The sequence below is a fragment of the Cupressus sempervirens genome, chromosome 10 (assembly GCF_028749045.1).
Source record: "Cupressus sempervirens isolate cs-2001-9-10 chromosome 10, ASM2874904v1, whole genome shotgun sequence".
Taxonomy (NCBI): domain Eukaryota; kingdom Viridiplantae; phylum Streptophyta; class Pinopsida; order Cupressales; family Cupressaceae; genus Cupressus; species Cupressus sempervirens.
In genome coordinates this window covers 54,574,463-54,595,986 of record NC_143127.1, presented here as the reverse complement: position 1 = coordinate 54,595,986, position 21,524 = coordinate 54,574,463, and the positions used below count along the sequence as shown (strand labels likewise).

The window sequence follows — 21,524 nt, the reverse complement described above, 5'->3', positions numbered from 1 at the left end:
ACTATTTTGAAAGAAAAGTGAATACAAAGAGACAATTAGAGCTGAACTTTGATTGAGTGCAATTGTGATTAGTGCAAGTTGGAAGCTTTGATTGTGATTTGCATTCGTTATCTTTGTTTCATATGTTCTTGATAATTGAGTATAAAGAGTTACGAAGGAATTAGAGTCGAAGCTTTAAATGTGAGTGGTTGTGGTGATACATAGACCGAGAGCTTTGAATGTAGCTTGTATCTCCTTAATTCACAAAAATAGCTAGAATTATTTACTTATGAAAGTCTTTGTGCCCCAATAGTAAAGGTTATTCTTATAACATAGATTAAGACCGGATTTAGAGCCAAATTGGTACACTTTTAGCTAGCCCTTGAGTAATGTGTTGGTTTATTGGTATCATTGTTTACAACTTCAAATAGAAGTGTAGTTAGAGGTTTCATCTTGCCCAATACTCGCTCCTCGGGTAAGTGGATTCTTTCAACATCTCTCAACTTCTTGAATATTGGTAATACCCTTTCAAAAATCTCTCAACTTCTTACTTACCTTGAGTTGATCCAAGGAATGGTGAGAAGGGGGAACCTTCCCTTTAAAATAGGAGAGACTTTGACTCACACGTTGTGGCTGGTCTACCTATTTTGTGACTGACTTTTACCCAAATTGTCAAATGCAAAATACCCACTGAACAACGTCCACGATCAAACTTAGGCAATAACACCAAAAACATAGAATGGACATCAACCAAAATAACAGAACATGCATTCAATTGTATGAGAACCAAAAGAACATTTAATGCAATTACCATTCATACCAAAGTTGGTGAGGGAAACTATATATTTTATTGATTACCAAAAACAACCGACACATCATCTATATTCTGAAGTTCTTAAAAAGAGGTCATTTGGTTAGGTGGATGAACCAACACATCCCCTTGCTAACAACTACCCATCCCTAAACTGTCTATCTTTAATTATAACATTGTATTATTAGGCCCTAGAATTTTTGGATCATTTTGACTAATTATTTGTTTATATCGATATACATTCAATGATTAAAAACTATCAAATCATTACAAACCCTTAATTGCAAATCAATTAACATTTAAAAGAACCCCTTTTACATTTCATCTATTTTTTTTGTAACCATTTGGAACCCCATTTTTAAATTTCCCTTTTCTTGTAATGATTTCCTTCATTGACATTATTAGTTGCAATAGAACCTTAAAGAATGATTGAAATGCACTAAAAGCAACAATTTTGATCAATACATCGAAAAATATTATAAACACAGACAAAACCCCAATTTTTTGTTGAAACTTGCAAGACACTTAAAACATTTGCAAAAAAACACAACTGGAAAACAATGATTATATCAACATTTTACACCATTTCTTTACCATTTCCTCTAATTATTTCTTTCTATCACATTACATGCAATCATCAACAAAAATTGTAGGAAAATCATGGAAACATTAAGTGCATCATAAATAATAGTAAGATATCGTTGCTTTGTGATTTCTCACCTCAAATGTAGAAGAACAAGGTTGAGCGAAATGGCACAAACAGAGGTGACATGAAGCATTGGCAGGAGCTTTGGGAGTGACCTCTATGTGACAAAAATGAACTGGTTTAGGATTGGTTGTGGTTAAGTGGGGTGCACAAAGGGGTGTAATAAGATGAGGTTTTGATTAATGCTAGGGACAAAGTGTTTTAATTAAAATGACTCTGACACCTCCTTTTCTACGTAGTGCATGGGTTCACATTATAAAGTGAACCACAAAAGCTATCACAAACTAAATTGATTGTAAAAAAATTTTGGGTTAAAAGGCAAGTTTCAGGCGAACATTTTAAAACAACACTTTTAGACCACCTTGCACTAAATGAGTTCTACAGAGAGCTCTATAAATGTGGGAAAGTTGAAAGGTTAGCTTTAAGCTCTATACTCACATATGAAGGCTCACTGAACAAATCGACAATTTTTGACATACAAATTACAAACTAAAGTTAACCCATGCAACTACTTGCTTGTCTCCCCTATGTGCTATGATAAATGGGGATAGCATAACATGGTGAATCTGATCAAGACCATATTGTAGTAATGGTGTTTTTTGAATGAGTCGATAAGTCGCTGAATGCAATTGGGAGCATTAATGCTTCAATCCTTTGTTCTTCATTGACAAGAGCTTTCTCATTGAGTTTTTCGTGCTCCTTGGTGGCCAAAATGAATCCTTTGATCATAAGGGAAGGTTCCAACAATAACCATCTTCCTCTCAAGTCATGGCTGAAAGTCATCGAGCATCATGGAAGCCACAAGAAATTCCTACTAATGACATCAACATTCAAAATGATCTTGGTGAGACCACAAACATGCTTCTCTAATAAAGGTTATTAGTGTAACATCGCCCATCGAGATGAGCCATTTTGTCCTTGCCGAGAATGCAAATTATCTTCACGAGCCACTCACTATGTAGATATTGACAAGACATTAATACAAACACCAAGCTCCATCAAAAATATCCTTGATGAGACACCAAGAAGTTATTTCAATGACAAACCAACACGTTGAACTCAAAATTTCATGAAAACATCACGTCAAACAAATAGGGTAGAAGTCTCATAAAAAATAGCCCTACCAATGGAGGTGGGCATTTTGATGAAACTCAAAGTTGCTTGATAGATCTCCAAACTCAAAGTTGCTTGATAGATCTCCAACTCCCTTCGAGAAGACTGCATTTGGTTAAAGTGAAAGGAAGTTGTATTGAAAAGGATCTTATTGATGGAAGAAACCTTTTAGTGGAACAAACCTAGATAGAACATTGCAATTACATAAACAATGATCCTTTTAGGTCAAACAAAGTAGAAGCTTCATTGATAACTACTTTATCAATGAAAGAAGGCAAATTGATAGAGCATTAGAACCTTTCACTAACCTCCTTGTTGTGGTGATAATCGCTGGTTAATCAAACAAATGAATATCCCATCGAAAACCATTGTTGAATGCCCCAACTTGTCCGAAGAGTTGAATATACCTCTTCATGATGAACTACATATGTTTGCAAAGACTTTCACCAATGTAGGAGTTGAATAGTAACCATTTCAGCAAGACCTAAAGATGTATTGTCAAAAACACGCCCATTGGAGCAACCTAACCCTTGGAACACCATTTGTTCCTTCAATTAGTAGTTGCTACATTTATGGATCTCATCGTGGAAACAAGGAATACGCTTCTCTAGTATCTGCCTCTCCAATCTGGTGAATATTTGACTTAGAATTTTGGCAACATAGTGGGCATTTCTCCTTGAAGTCCAAGCTTTGAGTCTTATATAATCTTTGCATGCCTACTTCAATGAAACGTGAGGAATATTTGAAATCGTTACCGTAGAGTATTCCACTGGTTTAAGTCTTCAAGCTTTCTCAACTAAATCCAAGTGATGGAAATTGACCCAAAGGATTAATGGTTACAAAAAAAGTCAACATGCAAAACTCAATTATAGGAGCTTAATCAATTACATGGAACTTGCAATTGTCATTGATTTGTATTGAGATACACTTTTGCAGCCAAACTCATAAATAGGATGAGATGTGTCCTAAAACGATGATGAGAACATGCACTAAAAAGAAAAATACAAATACAATTACCAATGAACAAAATACAAACAACAAAAGAAGCAATTGTATAGGAATTGACAACCTATAACTTCATATTGTCTTTGTGCTTGTACAAAACTATAGATGAGAGACACCTATTTATCATGGCTTCACATTTAATATTTCATAACTAATATTTCAACAATTACTTTTAACAATCTTCTATTCCAATAAAATAGAATAATAGTTGAGTCTTCAGAGAAGACCTCAATGACAATAAAAAATCAAGGAACAATTCCGCTTGTTGCCCACATCCATCAACTGAAATAATCCTTCTATCTTGAAATTCATCTTCACATTGCTACATGTTTTCCCTGAGTTATATTATTCCTAATATCATAAGTCGCTTTATATAAAGTGGTTTTTTCCAATTCTAGGGAAAATATACAAGGCGTACTCAGTTAGTGCCCATCACATCCTTCAAATCACTCAAAATGAGAAAGAAACAAGATTCTTCGAGTCAGTCAAGATGGTAAGAAAAGTAGGTGATACACATCCCAGAAGATATTGATGATCAAATAAAGCAAATATAGTAATCCATTCCACTAAGGTAAGGCAATATGACATTAATCTCAATACTGCCATAACATTCCTATTACCTATTGCACGTGCTAAAAGCAAAAGCAAAAAGAAAAGAAAAAAAATATGGAAAATAGTAGAAATGGTTCTGTCAACACTTTTGGTTCATTGTTTAGAAGATAGTTTTGAGACTCTGTGAGTCAGAGCAAGACTTGTCCAAGCAGAGTCCCAAGCTCTGGACTCTCTCTAACAACATGACTCATAAAGTGCAAAAAATAATAAAATAAAGGGTTAAGTGAATTGTTTGTGCTTTGTATAACATCTATTTTACCTAAAAGGGTCATTCCACCCTTTGCTAATGCTTGTGATAGAGAGAAAAGAGTAAGAGAAGAGCATTGGGGTTTTGAGAAAGAAATTAACAAACTGGTAGGCTCTCTCATATCAATTGTTGATTGCTTGTGCAACTTTGTAACTTGCACTTACGTATTGAGAGGAGTTAAAGGAAGCATTTATAGGAAGCTTCTACAAACTTGCATTTCCATTGTTTGTGCAAAAATTGAATGATCTTGTCTTCGTAGTTTGTTCACTACAACCCTCACCTTCTCTATAAACAGATCCAAGGCGTTCATATATCATTGATTGTATTTGAGACTGTTGATCCACATGCAAAGTGGAATACATAGAACGTTGATCGTGTCTCCAGTGATGAAGACGTGGAGTGGATTGATTAGGTGGATTGGGAGGCATAGGCAGTAGCGATGGTAGTTGATAAGGCTACATCGCAAAGAGACAAAGTGCAAGACCCTGAGGCTAGGAGTGATGGATTTGAGTTTGATGATGAATATTATGTGGGTGTGGATGATGAGGATGCCCCTGAGGTTTAGCCTCAAACATAAGGAGAAAAGATGGTTCTAGAATTTTCCATGACTTATCTTAGATGTATTAGTAAGAGGGCATAGGCTACTATGAGCCTTAGTCTTTTACACTCTCCCTGATATTTTGATATATGTTTTGAACTTTTGATTCCATGGATTTCGTATATTGTAGACAATTGATAGTGACACTGTGTTTAACTTTATATTAACTTATTCAATTTTTTTTGCTTAAAAATTTTGTTTTTATACTTATGTGATCTATGCAAAATTGAGTATGTGTGTCAAATAAGTTCTATTTATCTCAATTATTGTGTATTTGATGTTAATTGACTAGATACATAAAAATTGTGCATAAGGACCCTGAGGCTAGGAGTGATATATCTAAGTCTAATGATGAAGATTATGTGGGTGTGGATGATGATGAGGATGCCCCTAAGGTTCAGCCTCAAACACAAGGAGAGAGGATGTCTCTAGAGTTTTCCATGACTTACATGACTTATCTTAAGTGTATTCGTAGGAGGGCATAGGCTACTATGAGCCTTAGTCTTCTACACTCTACCTTATATTTTGATATAAGTTTTGAACTTTTGATTTCATGAATTTCATATATTGTAGACAATTGACAGTGACACTATGTTTAATTTTATATTAAGTTATTCAATTTTTTTCCTTCAGAAACTTGTTTTTATACCGATGTGATCTATGCAAAATTATGTATGTGTGTCAAGTAGCTTCTATTTATTTCAATTATTGTGTATTTGATGCTAATTGACTAAAAGATGTATGAAAAAAAATCTTTGAATTTCATAGGCTTTTCGATTTTCCAAATCCTTGCCGAGTCCGAGCCCAATTTTGACTTTCTGAGTCAAAGGCGAGACCGAGTCTTGTAACTATGCATTTTATACAGCTTCACATTATCCTACTGAATATGAGCAGTGGATAGTTTTCTGTTCCATGCTTTCATTCTAATTAAAGAGACCTGTTCACTCAATGAGAGCACTCTTTTCATATTCATCTTACATCAAATGCTTTACAGCGGTAACCCAAAAATTTGTTATGGAAAGATCTCAAATGCAAGATCCAAGTTATTAGCACAGGAACTAATTCATAAAATGCTACTCAAAATTGCTGCTGCAGATCGTAAGTTCATCTTGGTCTGCCTAAATTCTTGTCCATGTTAGTGCCATGACCAGAAAGAAAATTGCTGCATACCAGCAACAGCAATAGAATGATGTAGAAAAGACTTCAAAGAATCAATACAAATGGAGAATCATATATTGAAGGACAGGACTTGCAAGCCTCTATCCTTTACATAAATTATTGATTAATGATTAAAAATATAGCATCAATGTTGGCCAACATCATAGTGCTCAGTAGATGCTAATGAATGATATCAACATTTTACGGCTTCTGTTATATTCTGGCTGGGTAATCAATAGTTTGACCAATCCTCTTCATCACTCTTCTTTGATGATCATTCAAACTCATGAGGCAGGTGCTTAACTCTTTAATTTTTTATAAAGTCTAACAAATTAATTTGTCCTTGTTTGCAATACAGCTGATGCCGTAGATGCCTCTGCAATCAGAGAAACAGGGAGTCTTCCCTGCAAACAGGTGCCAATATCAAAAGGACGCAATAAAGAACCATCAAACAAGAGATTTACTCCAGGAAGAATCACATCAATACTGTCATTATCATCAGCACTTTCTAGCCTTGATTCAGATGTTGCATGATCAGTCGTAGCATATTCTTCAACCAATCTTGTACCAGGTTGATATACAGGAGTGAGAGCAAATGACCTGATAATGATAGCATGCACAATTACAAATTAGAAAGGCCTTAAGGATATATTGTGTTTGTATCACAATCATTGGTAGCTAAATTAAGCATACCATACAGATATGTTTATCAACATAATTACAACGCAAAATCTTCTATATAAACAGAATTACAATTGTACATCAGATAATATCATCTACTAACATCCATGCTTCATAAAAAAGAAAGTGAAAAGCACTAGCATGCCTATAGGTGGCTGTAGTATTGATACAATGTTTGATTGGCCTACATAAAAATCACATTTGCTAGCTAGCCTAATAAACATTGAATATAATTGAACATAATCATTTGAGAGCGTTTTATAGCAGACAATATAAAAACGTATCAGAATACAAGTACCTCAGAAATGTTCCCCCATCAACTCAAGCTCACTCTCCCATTTTGTTATCAATCTAATTATGGATGCGACACAAATAATGCCAAATTAACCGCATCATGCTATGTAGATATGGCAATGGGCTACCATCCCCTACCCTTGCCTCTGCTTTGAAATGTCCTGAAACACACAGTAAACACCGCGGATATCTAATGTCCCCAATCTTTTACAGTATGGCAACCAAGTCTTCCAATTCCCCAAAGACTTTGGGAGAGACAAAATCAAAGAAAATTGATGGTTCAAGTACAATTGGCCATCGTGATAACATTGAGGAGGTATACCAAAAGTTGAAGGGTATCATACTCTTATATTTTATTTTAAGGCTAACCATAACAATTATATGATTAATACAAGCAATTGACTGTTAAAATATTGACATTGATCATCCCGATTTACAGCATTGGACACACTAAGGAGATCAATGAATGAAATAGAACAATGAGCAAGTGGGTCATGACTTAGCCAATATTGATTTTTGATATAGAGGACTAAACACAAAATAATCAACAAGTGCCATTGAGAAGATAGCATTAATAAAGCAACAACTAATCTTATTAGCCGATTCAAGCAGAATTAGAATATGAAGTGTGTGATGTGGCAAACACAACAATGAACCTCAAACTTAGGAGCAAATGGCGAATAGTTTCAGACAAGATTAACTTCTATAGAATAATCATAGACAACCATATGGAGTAAGAAGTAGTTCATATAAAAGTAACAAAACACATCCATTAAGGAAGATAACAATTCAATGAAGGAATTGCGATGAAATAATTAGTAATAATGATAACACAGGTAGCCAAGCATTAAACAATGAGAACATTATGCATATCACTATGATTCATCTACCTTTGGTGATGGTGCCAAGAGACTGAAAGTTTGAGAATCTTCACATAAGACTCAGCTCAACATCAATCAGAAGGCGGTCAAGTATATCCATCTCCAAGTAATATGTAAGAAGGATGAAGGATACAAAATTGACAATTAATACAAGGATAATAGAGATTGCTATACTGACAGTGGTTAAGAATTAGAGAATAGTGATTCTATCGTCTTAAGCACGGTCTGTAAAGAGAGTGGAATCCAATTACTCCCACCCAGCACGACTAATAGAAAAGTCAATAGTTATGACCGTCAGCGATAATAATACATTCACTTAAATAACAGTTAGTATGGTTATCAGAGGTAATAGACATGGAAGATTTGAAATAACGAGGGAAAGGTTCCATTAGACAAATTGACTAATGATTATTGTTACATCCCAATTTTTTACCTAATTTGAAATATAGCCGTTGAGGTTCTCATGAAGTCAGTTGGCAGTTTAATTTGTTATAATCTGGCGAAATGGTAAGATAGTTGTTATGACTCAAGTGAAGATAACATGCTAGTTGATCGTTAATCACGAATTCATGGATTTGAGATGAAGGTTAACCATTATGATTATTTATGATTAATTAATTTATGATTTAATTACAGAGAGTTTCCTTGTATGAAACACGTCAAAGGAGTGGAAGCATTGTTAGAAAAGAATTAGGTAGGAGCATCACCATCATTGAGCAAATGGGTTGAGGACCTAGCAACTTGAAATAGGATACATCTGTGGAACCTACATGAGCTATTTAAATAAACAATTTTTTTTTTTAAAAGGGGGTTAAAATATAAAACATATCTCAAAGGATTTTAATTTATCTTTCATCATTTATTATAGTAAATATTTAAATTCATGCATTTAAATATAAAAAGGATTTGGCATCATTATAATTTAATAATTTAATAAAGTGATGTTTACATGTATATATAAATATAAGATTATGATAACGTTCGGAACATAATAATATTCGAATTATAATCTTCCAACTTTATTCTTTCTTTTTAATATTCCTTCTTTTAATCGATTAACATTTGGCATGATTAATTATATTTGGCAATTCGAATTGACTTAATCTTTCCAACTTCTCTTCCTTATCTTTAAATTTGAATTTTTGAAGTTTTCGAATGGTCATCTTGGAATTCCATTAGTTTATAATCATGAAACTAAAGGTAGCCGAAGAGCCAAGCCACCATTTAATAGTCTTTTTTATCGTATTTGTATAAATTTTTAGATCTCTGCATCCCATAACCTTTCCTTCCATCTGTTTTATGTGATTGCTCATGCATTTTTGAGAGGAGGAATTCTGAGTTGGTATTGGCCCCAAGGTATCATTTGTCTCTCTTCCATTTCCACGTCAACAACCAGCCACGAAACCTTTGCTAGATAGTGTGAATCAAATACTTCCAGCTGTGGGAGGAAGAATACAATCCAAAGTCATGTAAGACATCCAAAAACGTTTTGAGTTATTAATTTTTGTAAACCTTAATGTTATGCCAGTTGGTGTTCTAATATCCTTCTCAGTAAAAGTTAATAATGTGCAAAAATATTCTCCATCTGAATCAAGTATGCTAATAGACACTTAAACATAGCTTTATTTTAGTCAAAATCCATGGGGTCTGACAATTAATTCACCTGCTGTTTACTAAAAATAAATAATCTCAGTCAAGCATTTGGAAAATGAATAAATAATGAGAGCATTTGATTTTGCTCGAATGTTTTTCAAAATCTTTTCTTTACTCAATCATGCTGAAATGATAATAATTTCATAAAGTCCGAACTCCAAGGAATTCACTGGCAAAGAAGCCTTGAAAGGTGAAGAGGTGTAAAATAAATAGAATGGTCGTAATCTTTATGGCCACAATTGTGACAAGTATCCCAATCAGCGAATTCTATGCATAAGTAGTTTGCAACAATCTTTAGCATTTAACATGATGATATCTAGTTTGACATCTTGTTGAATTTACAAATTAAATCTCTTTAATTCAGCCCTGTGCATGGCAAGAGAAGTCAAGAAAAACATAGTATGGATCCATAATCTTTTTACCGATAGATATTAGAAATAAACAATCAAATTATGAAATCTTTCAATCACAGATTGTGAGATATTGGATGCATGTAATCTTATTGAATAATTGACAGAGTCGTCTACTTTGAGAATTCCGAACACCTGGGACACACCCGACTGTGTAGCCAAAGGAATGGGTGATGAGGTGAGAGAAAGGAGTCTGCAATAACATGAAGCAGTAGTCGGTTGTGACATGTCAATGTTTATCATTTTAATATGAATTATTTAATAGCTCATGCACGATTCCATTTAATGTAATCTCATGCTGTCAAGTCGAGAGGTATGGTTAGACATCAGGTTGCTCAGCTGATGATAAGATGGTCCCTGTCAATTCTGGGTAGGGAGGGCCTTTCTCATTAGAGATCGTGTGGGGATAAGATTTGGCCTGAGGGTCGGTGGTTAAGCCCCTGACAATGTCTCACCTCTCCATAAGTTGCCGGATGTGCATTGGACAAAGATAAGTCATACATCCAATTGGTTGTCGAAAACAAGTATTATCACTTTTATGATTAATATGCAATAAGGTAAGATTAATTGAATTATTTCATCGTTACACCTAGATGCAAGAGATAGATTAATGGGTTGTTTTTCATTTATATGAATATCGAATATAAGTATATTTTATAATCTTGAGTTACTGTCATAGTTAAGTAATCGAAAGGAAAGAAATCTGAAGCCGTAATTGATTGAGTGATAACTGGAACCCTAAATGATACAGTGGTATCAAGAGCCCTGATTGAATCCATGATATGAGAAGCCCTATTTGAATCCGTGGTATCAGAAGCCCTATTTGAATCAGTGGTATCAAAAGCCCTAAGTGATACAACTGTATCAGAAGCCCTAAAAGATCCAATGGTAATCGATGCCCTAATGATTAGAGTGGTAAGTGATGCCCTAATTTTATATAGTGATATTTAATGATAATCATCATTTGATTTTGAATTAGCAATATTGGATGGAAGTCGTTTTGTGATAATATTATAGTGGTATTTGTGGACTAACCCGGGTGGTTGCAGAAGAAGCATCCCTAGTTTTGATTGCGATCTCAATTTTCGAGGTATGTGGTTTTCAATTTCTATATTAATTTCATTTGATGGTGTTTCAAGTTTTTAGTTAAAAAATTTTGTCTAACTGATTTTAATGGTAAATCTTATTCACATGAACATGAATGATATAACTATCTTCCTATGAAACGAAGTGTTAACTGTATTTCTTTGAGTATGTTATTTGTTAATTAAGACCCGAGAAATCGGGATGTTACAATTATCATGCAGAAAGAGATATAATCTGTCTGTGTGAAGAGATGTAATTTGAAAGAGGTATGTCCTTTCATTATTCAAGCGGTGCGACCATTTTCCTTGCAAGGTATTAGATAGTAAACCACAGGACACATCCCCCTGCCCCGCAAAGTCCCCCATCCCCCCACCACTACCTTCCAGTCTCCAAGTCACTATTGGGATGCAGGACAAGCAGATGTCCCTGGGATGTTTGGGGACGCCCAGGCATCCCTTGGCTGTCTCAGGGACATCTGCCCATCCATCACCCCCAGTCAGGATGAGACTGCAGCGGCTAGAGATGTAGGACTGGCTGGTGTTCCTTTGGCAATTTTGACCGTGAGGAGTCCAATAGTTCTAGTGATGAGGAGTCTGCCTTGGGGAATGATTAAACGCCTTCCTTCACTACATTTTGAAATGGTTTTTTACTCATTCAGATATCATGCTACACATTGATATCATGTTTATGATATAATATAAATCAAAATATTCTATTTACTGATAATTTGACTTTTTAATAGTGATTGATAATTCAATATTCAATGTTCAAGTACACTGTTTTGGGTATGGTGCAATTTTGCAATGTTCAAATATTTGTATTATTAGTTCTTATATTGTTATACATCATTTCATAACTAGCATTTCAAGTACTATATGCATAGTATATTACAAGGTTTACATTGTGGATCGGAGACTACAATGTGATTGCACGCATTGAAAGTAAAATCAGGAGAAACATCAAACTTTGAAGTTGCAAGCATCCAAATCAGAATCTGAAAGAGCCACATATTGCTCATAGCAATATTACACTTTGGATAATTACATTGTCATATCAGATACAGAAAACTCATTTCTGCAAGCAATACTTATCAATTGCATACTCATATTGTCTATATCAGAAATAGCATCATTGTACTATCACTATAAGCAATAGGATTATCATATTCATAGCATATTTCATATCATTATATCAGACATCACTATTAAACATATTAATATTCATTTCATCTTGCATACATTTGTTGCAACTGAATCTGAAATAGCAGTTGATATCTTACGTAATCTTTATTACTTAGTCTAACTGCAAGTATATGGTCGAGTAAGCAGTGAAGTTGGAATAATTGTCCTGACTTTCCAAGTTAGCTAAAAAGGGGACATTACAGGAAATGTACAGGATGGCTGAATGTCTCCCCTTGGATTAGTGAAAAAAATAATTAAAAACTAGAAACACCTATTTCAATGCAAAAATTATAAAGTATTTTCCCCTGTGGGCCCCAGTGATGAACTTGGTGCCAAACATATAATCAATGTCAATTATTGATTCCCAAACACAACATAAAAATTTCCAGCAGCAGGCAGAGAGTGAGAAAACACAAAATTAAATAGACAGGAATAGATTGTTTAAAGGCAGGGCATCTGAGTGACAGAGAGCAGCAGCAGGGACCAACACTAAAGAGAGAACATCAAAGGTGAATGTGTATTATTTTGCGACTTTTCTGTTAAGTTTCAGATTCAAAGGCTAAAATAATTGAAAAAAGAATCTCCTAATTTTTTTCATTTTCAGACTCTGATCAGCTGAAGCACCAACTTCAGTTTGACCACAAACTCTAAAATACACTGAACCTGATATCATACAAAAAATTCTGTTTCCACACCAATCTCAATTTTTTTTAAATCCACCTCAACTCCTCCGATTTCACCAACCCAAGAAATCACAATCACACCTTTTTCAATCCCATCTGACTCAAAAAAATACCATGCTCGACTGAATACCTCTCAAATTATATTCTTAACTCCACTAATATGCTCAACTCCTATATCTTCCAGAAAGAACGGCTAAAGAAGCATAGACTCCAAGAATAACCTACACTCATAATTTGCCAAACAATAGATACTTAACCGCATTAATCAACCGTACTGTTGTAAAGAATTGACACATCTGTGACAGCTTGGCTCCAATAACTTGTCTATCCCTCACATGCCCAACTCAATACATTTTTCCATATATTATGCTTGACTGGGGAAAAATTATAAATACAATACTCAACTCAATCAATAGAAACCAACTATGCACTCCCCAAGTCCTATCACCTAGAATTGCAGGAATAATCAACACTAAACTCACATTGCTATGCATCCACTCTCATCTTTTCAAAAGCAACTATGGAAGACCACACTTTTTCTGCTCAACAGCAAACACCATCCTGGAAATATGGGTTTTGATTCCATATATCACTTCAAAAAAATTACATCATAAATCAAATTTCTTCACACTAATCCGGACAAAAACCGTGACTCTAAAAACTAATGCCTAGCACTAGCGAGAATAGTTATCACACTACTCTTTCATTCAAACAGCACCACACATAGTTTGCAAACTCTGCAAGTACTCTCTGAGTTGCCAAGTACTCTCTTTTTTTTTGTTCCACAAGTTTTTACAAGTTTAACTCTCGCACATTTATAGGCACAAGAAAAACATGGATAAAACTACCAATGCGAGTAAAATGCTGGTAAAATCTTCTGTTTTGTGTCCAAATTAAAATCTCTAAAGACTAAAATCTTATCTTGGAACAAAAATCATTTCAAAAATATATATGCTGAAAAATATTATATTTGGAATTGTATATCTCAATTAAATGAAGAGATCTTCAAAATAGGAATGAACAATGAGATAAGTAAAAGAGAAAAAGTTACTACAACAATATGAGGATATATTAACAAAAGAGGAAATATTTTGGAAACAAAAATCTGGGAAACTTGGCTATCTTAAGGAGATCATAATACGATTTTTTTCATAATAGTACAAAGGCTAGAAGAAACATAAATAGAATTCTAAGCATTAAAAATGGCAATAGAATTCTTCTTTCACGTATCTCTTATCTTTCCCTTTCTTGTTATAGAGTAAGGTTAAGCATGTATAGTAATTTCTTTGAGTTTTGGTTTTTCTAATGACATTTCTTATAATGTCCCCATTATTGGTGAATCTTTGCAGTTGATTGAGTCAAAATTCATCATAGAGACCCCTGTGAGCTGACAATGAGATTTCAGGGTCTCAATTGTGGACTTACTATTTAATCAAGTCTAATTTGGGTAGTTGTCATATTTGGCAATGCAGTTGGAGACGTTGGCAATTGGTCATCACCTACATTGGATGTGGCTATTTAAGGGACGGGTTCATTGTTACATCCCAAATTTTCACCTAACTTGAAATATAGCCATTGAGGTTCGCATGAAGTTAGTTGGCAGTTCAATTTGTTATAATCTGGCGAAATGGTAAGATAGTCTTTATGATTTCAAGTGAAGATGACATGTTAGTTGATCGTTAATCGCAAATTCATGGAATTGAGATGAAAAGTTAACTGTTATGATTATTTATAATTTAATTACGGAGATATTCCTTGCAGGAAGCATGTCGAAGGGGTGGAAGCATTGTCAGAAAATAATTAGACAGGGCAGCACCATCACTGGGCAGACGGGTAACGAACCAAGCGATTTGAAACAGGATACATCTGTGAAACTGCATGAGTTATTTAAATAATTAATTTAATTAAAATAATTGAGTTCAAATATAAAACGTATCTTAAAGGATTTTAATTTATCTTTCGTCATATTATTTTAATAATAATTTAAATACGTGCATATAATATAAATATGATTTGGCACCATTATAATTTAATAATTTAATAGAGTGATGTTTTGTTGTGCATTATAATAATGTTCGAATTATACTAATTGAATTATTTATTATAAATTTCAAATTATAATTTTCCAATTTTTCTTTTCAACTTATTTTTCTTTTATTCTTTTCTCTCTTCTTAGTCAATTTATGATCTGAATTAAAGATTCAGATTATAATACCTGGTGAGAAACCTGCAGTATTGAAAAACAATAATAATGAACAATAAGATTGCCAACCAAAAACTTCCACTCCATTCTGTTCAAAATATGAGTTTATACAAATATGGAGGATCTCAAGGGTCACTAGAATCCCTTCGGAAATGAAAATGAAGAGTCATTGAATGTTTAATACAAATAAACTTATTCAAACTACCAAGATTATCAAAAAAACTATATAAAAAAAATAGGTCCACTTGGATAAGGCATAACTTTCTAATCCTAGCTCCGATTTGTAAATCGTTTACTTCGTTGGAAAGCTGGTCAAAAACTCTAGAACCAAAAATGGGACATCAAACCAAGGTTAGATGTCTCTAAGGAAGATTGTCCCAGAAATGCTCTGAAGGCCTTCAAAAATGCAGTTTACTGAGATAGAGAAAAATATCGAAGAATTTTATTATTTTTGTATTTTTCCACTGCCAACCTGATCATTCCTCCCCCCTTGAGAGGCAATGGGCCCCATTGCACTAATCTGCTGCAATAAGTGAGGAAATTGTGCTTCAATTTGCTCCTTGGTTAACCACTTGCCTTGATGAGGATGCTGACCAGCTCGAACCACCCGATACAGAGGAATATTTTGATTTCGCAAAGTCTTTAAAATGACTTCAGTAATATGGTCACACTGGGCTGGAACAGTAGCAAATAAGTCTGTGACTTGAATATGTTCAGTAGCTTGGGAAATGTCTAACAAAGGAGCGAAATTGGGTCTCAACAATTCCACATTGAAAACTGGATGCAGTCCCAAAAATGATGGTAAATTAAGTTCAAAAGCGTTCTCACCAACTTGCTTGATAATAGTATATGGGCCATAACGAAGAGGACGAAGTTTCTTGTTTGGTCCGTGAAGGCGCTCTTTCTGAAGATGTAACCATACCTTGTCACCGATCTGAAACTGATGAGGAGTGCGATGTTTATCATGCCTCTCTTTATACTTTTGATTACTCTGCTCCAATATCTCATAAACTTGTTGTTGTAGGTGCCTAATGTTATTAATGAATTTTTCTGCTCTATCTACCTCCTTGTCACTATTCAATACACTATCAGACTGTAGAACTAGTAGTGCAACATCCATTGGTGCCAATAGCTGATACCCAAGACAAACCTCAAATGGACTATGCCCTGAAGTACTATGTAGTGCACGGTTGTAGCTGTGTTGCACGTAGGGTAAGCTTTCATCCCATGTGTGAGGATGTTTTGAATGATACATCCGTAAAATATGAATGATCATTCGATTCACCACTTTTGTCTGCCCATCTGTTTGGGGATGGAATGCTGTAGACTTTGTCAACTTTGTATCCATTTTATCCCATAGTGTGGACCAAAATTTGCTGATGAATCTGCTATCCCTATCAAAAATAATGCTTTTGGGTAGCCCAAAATGAACCCAAACATGTTCAAAAAATAACTTCGCAGTCTCTTCTGCAATAATCATCTTTCTACATGCCACCATAATAGCCATTTTAGAAAACCTGTCTACCACAACACATACACAATCATGTCCCCACCTGGTGGTTGGAAGCCCTGACATAAAATCCATTGAAATAGATTGCCATGGCTTATCAGGGATAGGTAATGGTAAGTATAGACCCAACTTACGGTTTGCTGGTTTTGCAATTGCACAGGCTGCACAAGCTTGTATATAGGAAATGATGTCCTACTTCATTTTTGGCCAATAGAAATGTTTTTGAAGGATAGAAGTAGTCTTACCAATGCCAAAATGTCCTGCAACACGACTATAATGGGCTTCCCAGATCATTTTCTTCCGTTCCTCAGTGGGTACACATATATGACCAACATGGAAAAGCAACCCATCCTGCAAGTGAAAATCATGGATATGCTTTCCTTCGACCAAACTGTTATAAGTATTAGAAAAATCAGGGTCAACACCATAGAGTTGTTCCCATGTGGATGATTGATGACCACACAAATCCAACACCATTGTCAAACCTACAATTGGAGGCCTACTCAAGCAATCTGCCACTTTGTTACTGCTTCCTTTTTTATGACGAATGTTGAGGTGAAATTGTTGTAGATAAGCTGACCATCTTTTATGCCTGTCATTCTGCAACTTCCCTTGTGTCTGCAAGAATTGAAGAGGTTTATGGTCTGTATGTATAATTGTCTACTTTCCCAGTATATAATGTTTCCATTGTTTGCAAGCCTAAACAATAGCATACAACTCCTTGTCATAAGTGGGGTACCTATGTACTGTATCAGAAAAAGTTTCACTATGATAGGCAATAGGATGCCCATGTTGCATGAGTACTGCACCGAGAGCATAATCAGATGCATCAGTTTCTATCTCAAATGATTGTTGCAGATCTGGAAGGGCCAATACTGGTGCTGAGCATAATCTTTTCTTTAACTCCTCAAATGCTTGTTGTTTTTCCTCTGTCCACTGAAATTTTGCTTGTACTCCACCCCTTAGTGATTGATTGAGAGACCATGATATGTGTGAGAAATTAAACACAAATCTACGATAGAAGTTTGCTAAGCCCAAGAACCTGCGAAGTTCTGTTAAATTTTTAGGAGATGGCCAATCTCGAATTATTTGAATTTTTACTGGGTCAACATGAACACCCTCAGTATCAATTATATATCCTAAGTATTGAATACTCTGTACACCAAAAGAGCACTTCTCCATGTTGGCATAAAGTTTCTGTTGTTGCAGAGTTGAAAGGACTTGTTCAACATGCTACAAATGCTCAGACCAAGTCTTGCTGAAAATAAGTATGTCATCCAAATAAACTACTACAAAGGAATCAATAAATAGTCTAAGCACATCATTCATCAACCTCATAAATGTGGCTAGGGCATTTGTTAGACGAAAAGGCATAACCAACCATTCGAACAAACCTTCCTTAGATTTGAATGCAGTCTTCCATACATCTGTTGGATCAATTGGGACTTGGTGATATCCAGATTTCAAATCAATTTTTGTAAAAAATTTAGCCCCCCTAAGTTGGTCCAATAATTCATCAATCCGAGGGATTGGATATCTATTTTTCATAGTGATTTTATTCAATGCCCTATAATCAATACAAAGTCTCCAAGTTCCATCTTTCTTTCTAGCAAGGACAATTGGACTACCACAAGGTGAAGTACTTGGACGAATGTGTCCTTTTTGAATCAACTCTCGAATCTGTCTCTTGATCTCATCATTTTCTAGAACTGACCTCCTATATATTGGCTCATGTGGTAGTGGTGTGCCTGGGATTAAATCAATAGAGTGCTTGACTTGACAGTGTGTTGGGACTCCCACTAGCGATTTAAATACACTATGATATTCTTTCAACATCTTATCCATCTGATTCTTTTGGTTTTCTGTTATGGTTACCTTAGTATGTGTATTAAGGACCACTGACTTTGCTTGTTCGGAATGAACCATGAGAAGAACAAAAGCCCCAGTTTGAGCAATCAAACGTTTGCATTGTTTAGCACTAACTAAAGAAGCAGTTTGTTTTGGACATACCTCCGGTATTCGATACGTCTTCTCACCAAGCTTGATTGTAACACTACGTGGCCTAGATTCATATATTCCAGGCCTTTGTTACATGTAAGGCTGCCCCAATAATATGTCACATACATCCAATGGTGCTACATCACATATCACTTCATCCTTGAAAGGCTTGATTGAATATGACAGATGACACTGTTGAGTTATTTGAATATCTTGTCCTTCATTTACCCACCCCATAGAGTATGGTTGTGGGTGTCTTGTCACCTTCAAATTCATTCGTTTGATTGTCTCCCTGGATATCAAATTCTTTTGGCTCCCACTATCAACAATAAAATGTAGAGGTTTTCCATCAACCCACATCTGTGAATGAAAAAGTCTCTCTTCATCTTCACGATGCATTACTTTAGCAGCTCCAACTATGGCATATGGGTCTGCTTCTATGATGGAGTCATTATTCTTTTGTTCAGAACTATCTGTTGGTGATGATTCAGCTTTAGGTTCAGCTTGATCTCTTTGTATTTCTGTAATAAGATTTTTAATATTTCGACAATCCTTTGTATTATGGGTTGGAGATTTATGCATCTCACACCACATGCCTGTATTATTCTGTGTCTTTTTTTCAGCCCACCATGTGTTCTTAGATGAGTTTGAGTGAGGTTCCTTAGTCACATATTTTTCCCCAGATTTATCGTCACCTTCAATCTTTGGCTTATTATTTGCAAAGTAATCCCTCTTTCCTTTATACTTCAATTTTTCCTCAATTTTTGTAGCATAGTTATAAGAAGTTGCCAATGTTTCAATATTCAAAAATTCCATCTCTGTTTGAATATACCTGTGAAGTCCACTACGATATTTCAGATTTCGATGCTTCTTTGAATCCTTAATACCAAGTTTTGCTGAAAGTGCATGAAATGTATTGGTGTAGTCCTGTACAGATTGGTCCCTCTTCTGTCGAAGTAACTGCCATTCTATGTATTTCTGTTCATACATATCCTCAGGAAGATATGCTTCTTTTATGTATTCTACAAATTCTCCCCATGTGGGTTTCTTGTCAACATATGTTTCATCAGAAAATTTCCGTTGTTTATTTGCTAATTTCCCAGGCCAATTTCACATGGGTTTCAGCTTTCAAGAGAGAAAATGTAATTTTTTCTGCATCTGAGAAATTGTTTACAGAAAAATACCTTTCTAATTTCGATAACCAATTATCAACAGCTTCAGCATCAACTTTTCCTTCAAAATTTGGGATGTCAAAATTTACTTGTACTTTGAAAGGAGTAGTTCCATGAAATGGTGTTTCTGATCCAGAGGGTTGTTGGTTCTAGAGCATGAGTGTGAATTGACTCATCATCTCCTCTCGTTGCTTATTCAAAGCCTCTTCCAACAACTTCATTGTATCGTTTGACATCTTCGGTCCTGTGCGTCTCAAAGGTGGATATATTGACAAATCCTGTGTCTCCAATCCTAATCTTTGGTAGGATGTCCTTGTGTAAATTGGCATAAAAGGAGCGTTCCCTCTCTGATACCACTGATCTAAATTAAAGATTCAGATCATAATACCTGGTGTGAAACCTATGGTATTGAAAAACAATAATAATGAACAATAAGATTGCCAACCAAAAACTTCCACTCCATTTTGTTCGAATTATAAGTTTATACAAATATGGAGGATCTCAAGGGTCACTAGAATCCCTTCGGAAATGAAAATGACGAGTCATTGAATGTTTAATACAAATAAACTTATTCAAACTACCAAGATTATCAAAAAAACTATATAAAAAAAATAGGTCCACTTGGATAAGGCATAACTTTCTAGTCCTAGCTCCGATTTGTAAATCGTTTACTTCGTTGGAAAGCTGGTCAAAAACTCTAGAACCAAAAATGGGACATCAAACCAAGGTTAGATGTCTTTGAGGAAGATTGTCCCAAAAATGCTCCGAAGGCCTTCAAAAATGCAGTTTACTGAGACAGAGAAAAATACCGAAGAATTTTATTATTTTTGTATTTTTCCACTGCCAACCTGATCAATTTAATATTTGGAATCCGAATGGTCATCTTGGGATTTCGAAGGGATTTTCTTGTAACTGAAGGGAGTTAAAGAGTCGAGCTCCTTCCATTTAAGAGAACATCTTAAATCACTTTGGATATACTTCCATCAACTCTCTATTCTCTGCTAACGGTGCCTTTCTCCTAAGCAATTGAAAACAAAATCCATTTTCTTTAAAGCATAAACCGACTTCATTATTATTGATTTCCTCTTCCTTCTTGGCCACGGGAATTAGAGCAAGCCGTGGGATTTTTCGTACCCAACCACAGTGCCTTCTGGAAGTCACAAAAGCTTCACATCTTTGAACCGGTAGGCGGAATCATTCCAAACGCCAAAGCTTTATTCAGATTTCCGGCAAAGTCACATAAGGCACCTGCTACCACCTATGCAACCTTTTTCATACTCATTTCTTGTTAAATTTGGATACGGTATTATTTCCTTAAGTCGTCAGTTCTGAACTTCTATTTCCATAGTGTTAGCATCTATTGATATGCCAACGAAGAAATAAAGTTGGTTTTCCTTTTCTTTCTCATGTACATAAACATCCGTATAGGTAGAACAATTCAGAATCATTTTGAATCATGTCAAGAAAGTATATTAACCTAGATTTCTCAGTAGCGAGGAGAATGAATATCGGTTTCATGTCATGACAGTCCCAAATCAATTGT

At 35.0% G+C, this 21,524-nt stretch overlaps 1 protein-coding gene across 1 annotated transcript in view; it reads right to left on the bottom strand.

The window, feature by feature from the left end:
- Window positions 1-5,811: 5,811 nt before the first annotated feature.
- Window positions 5,812-21,524, bottom strand: part of LOC149532529 (FAM91 carboxy-terminus protein) — a 170,019-nt gene continuing 154,306 nt past the window's right edge. The window contains exon 11 of the mRNA XM_089804375.1: window positions 5,812-6,829. Coding sequence (XP_089660501.1) covers window positions 6,562-6,829 — 268 coding nt within the window. The 3' untranslated portion in view covers window positions 5,812-6,561. The remainder of the gene's footprint in view (window positions 6,830-21,524) is intronic.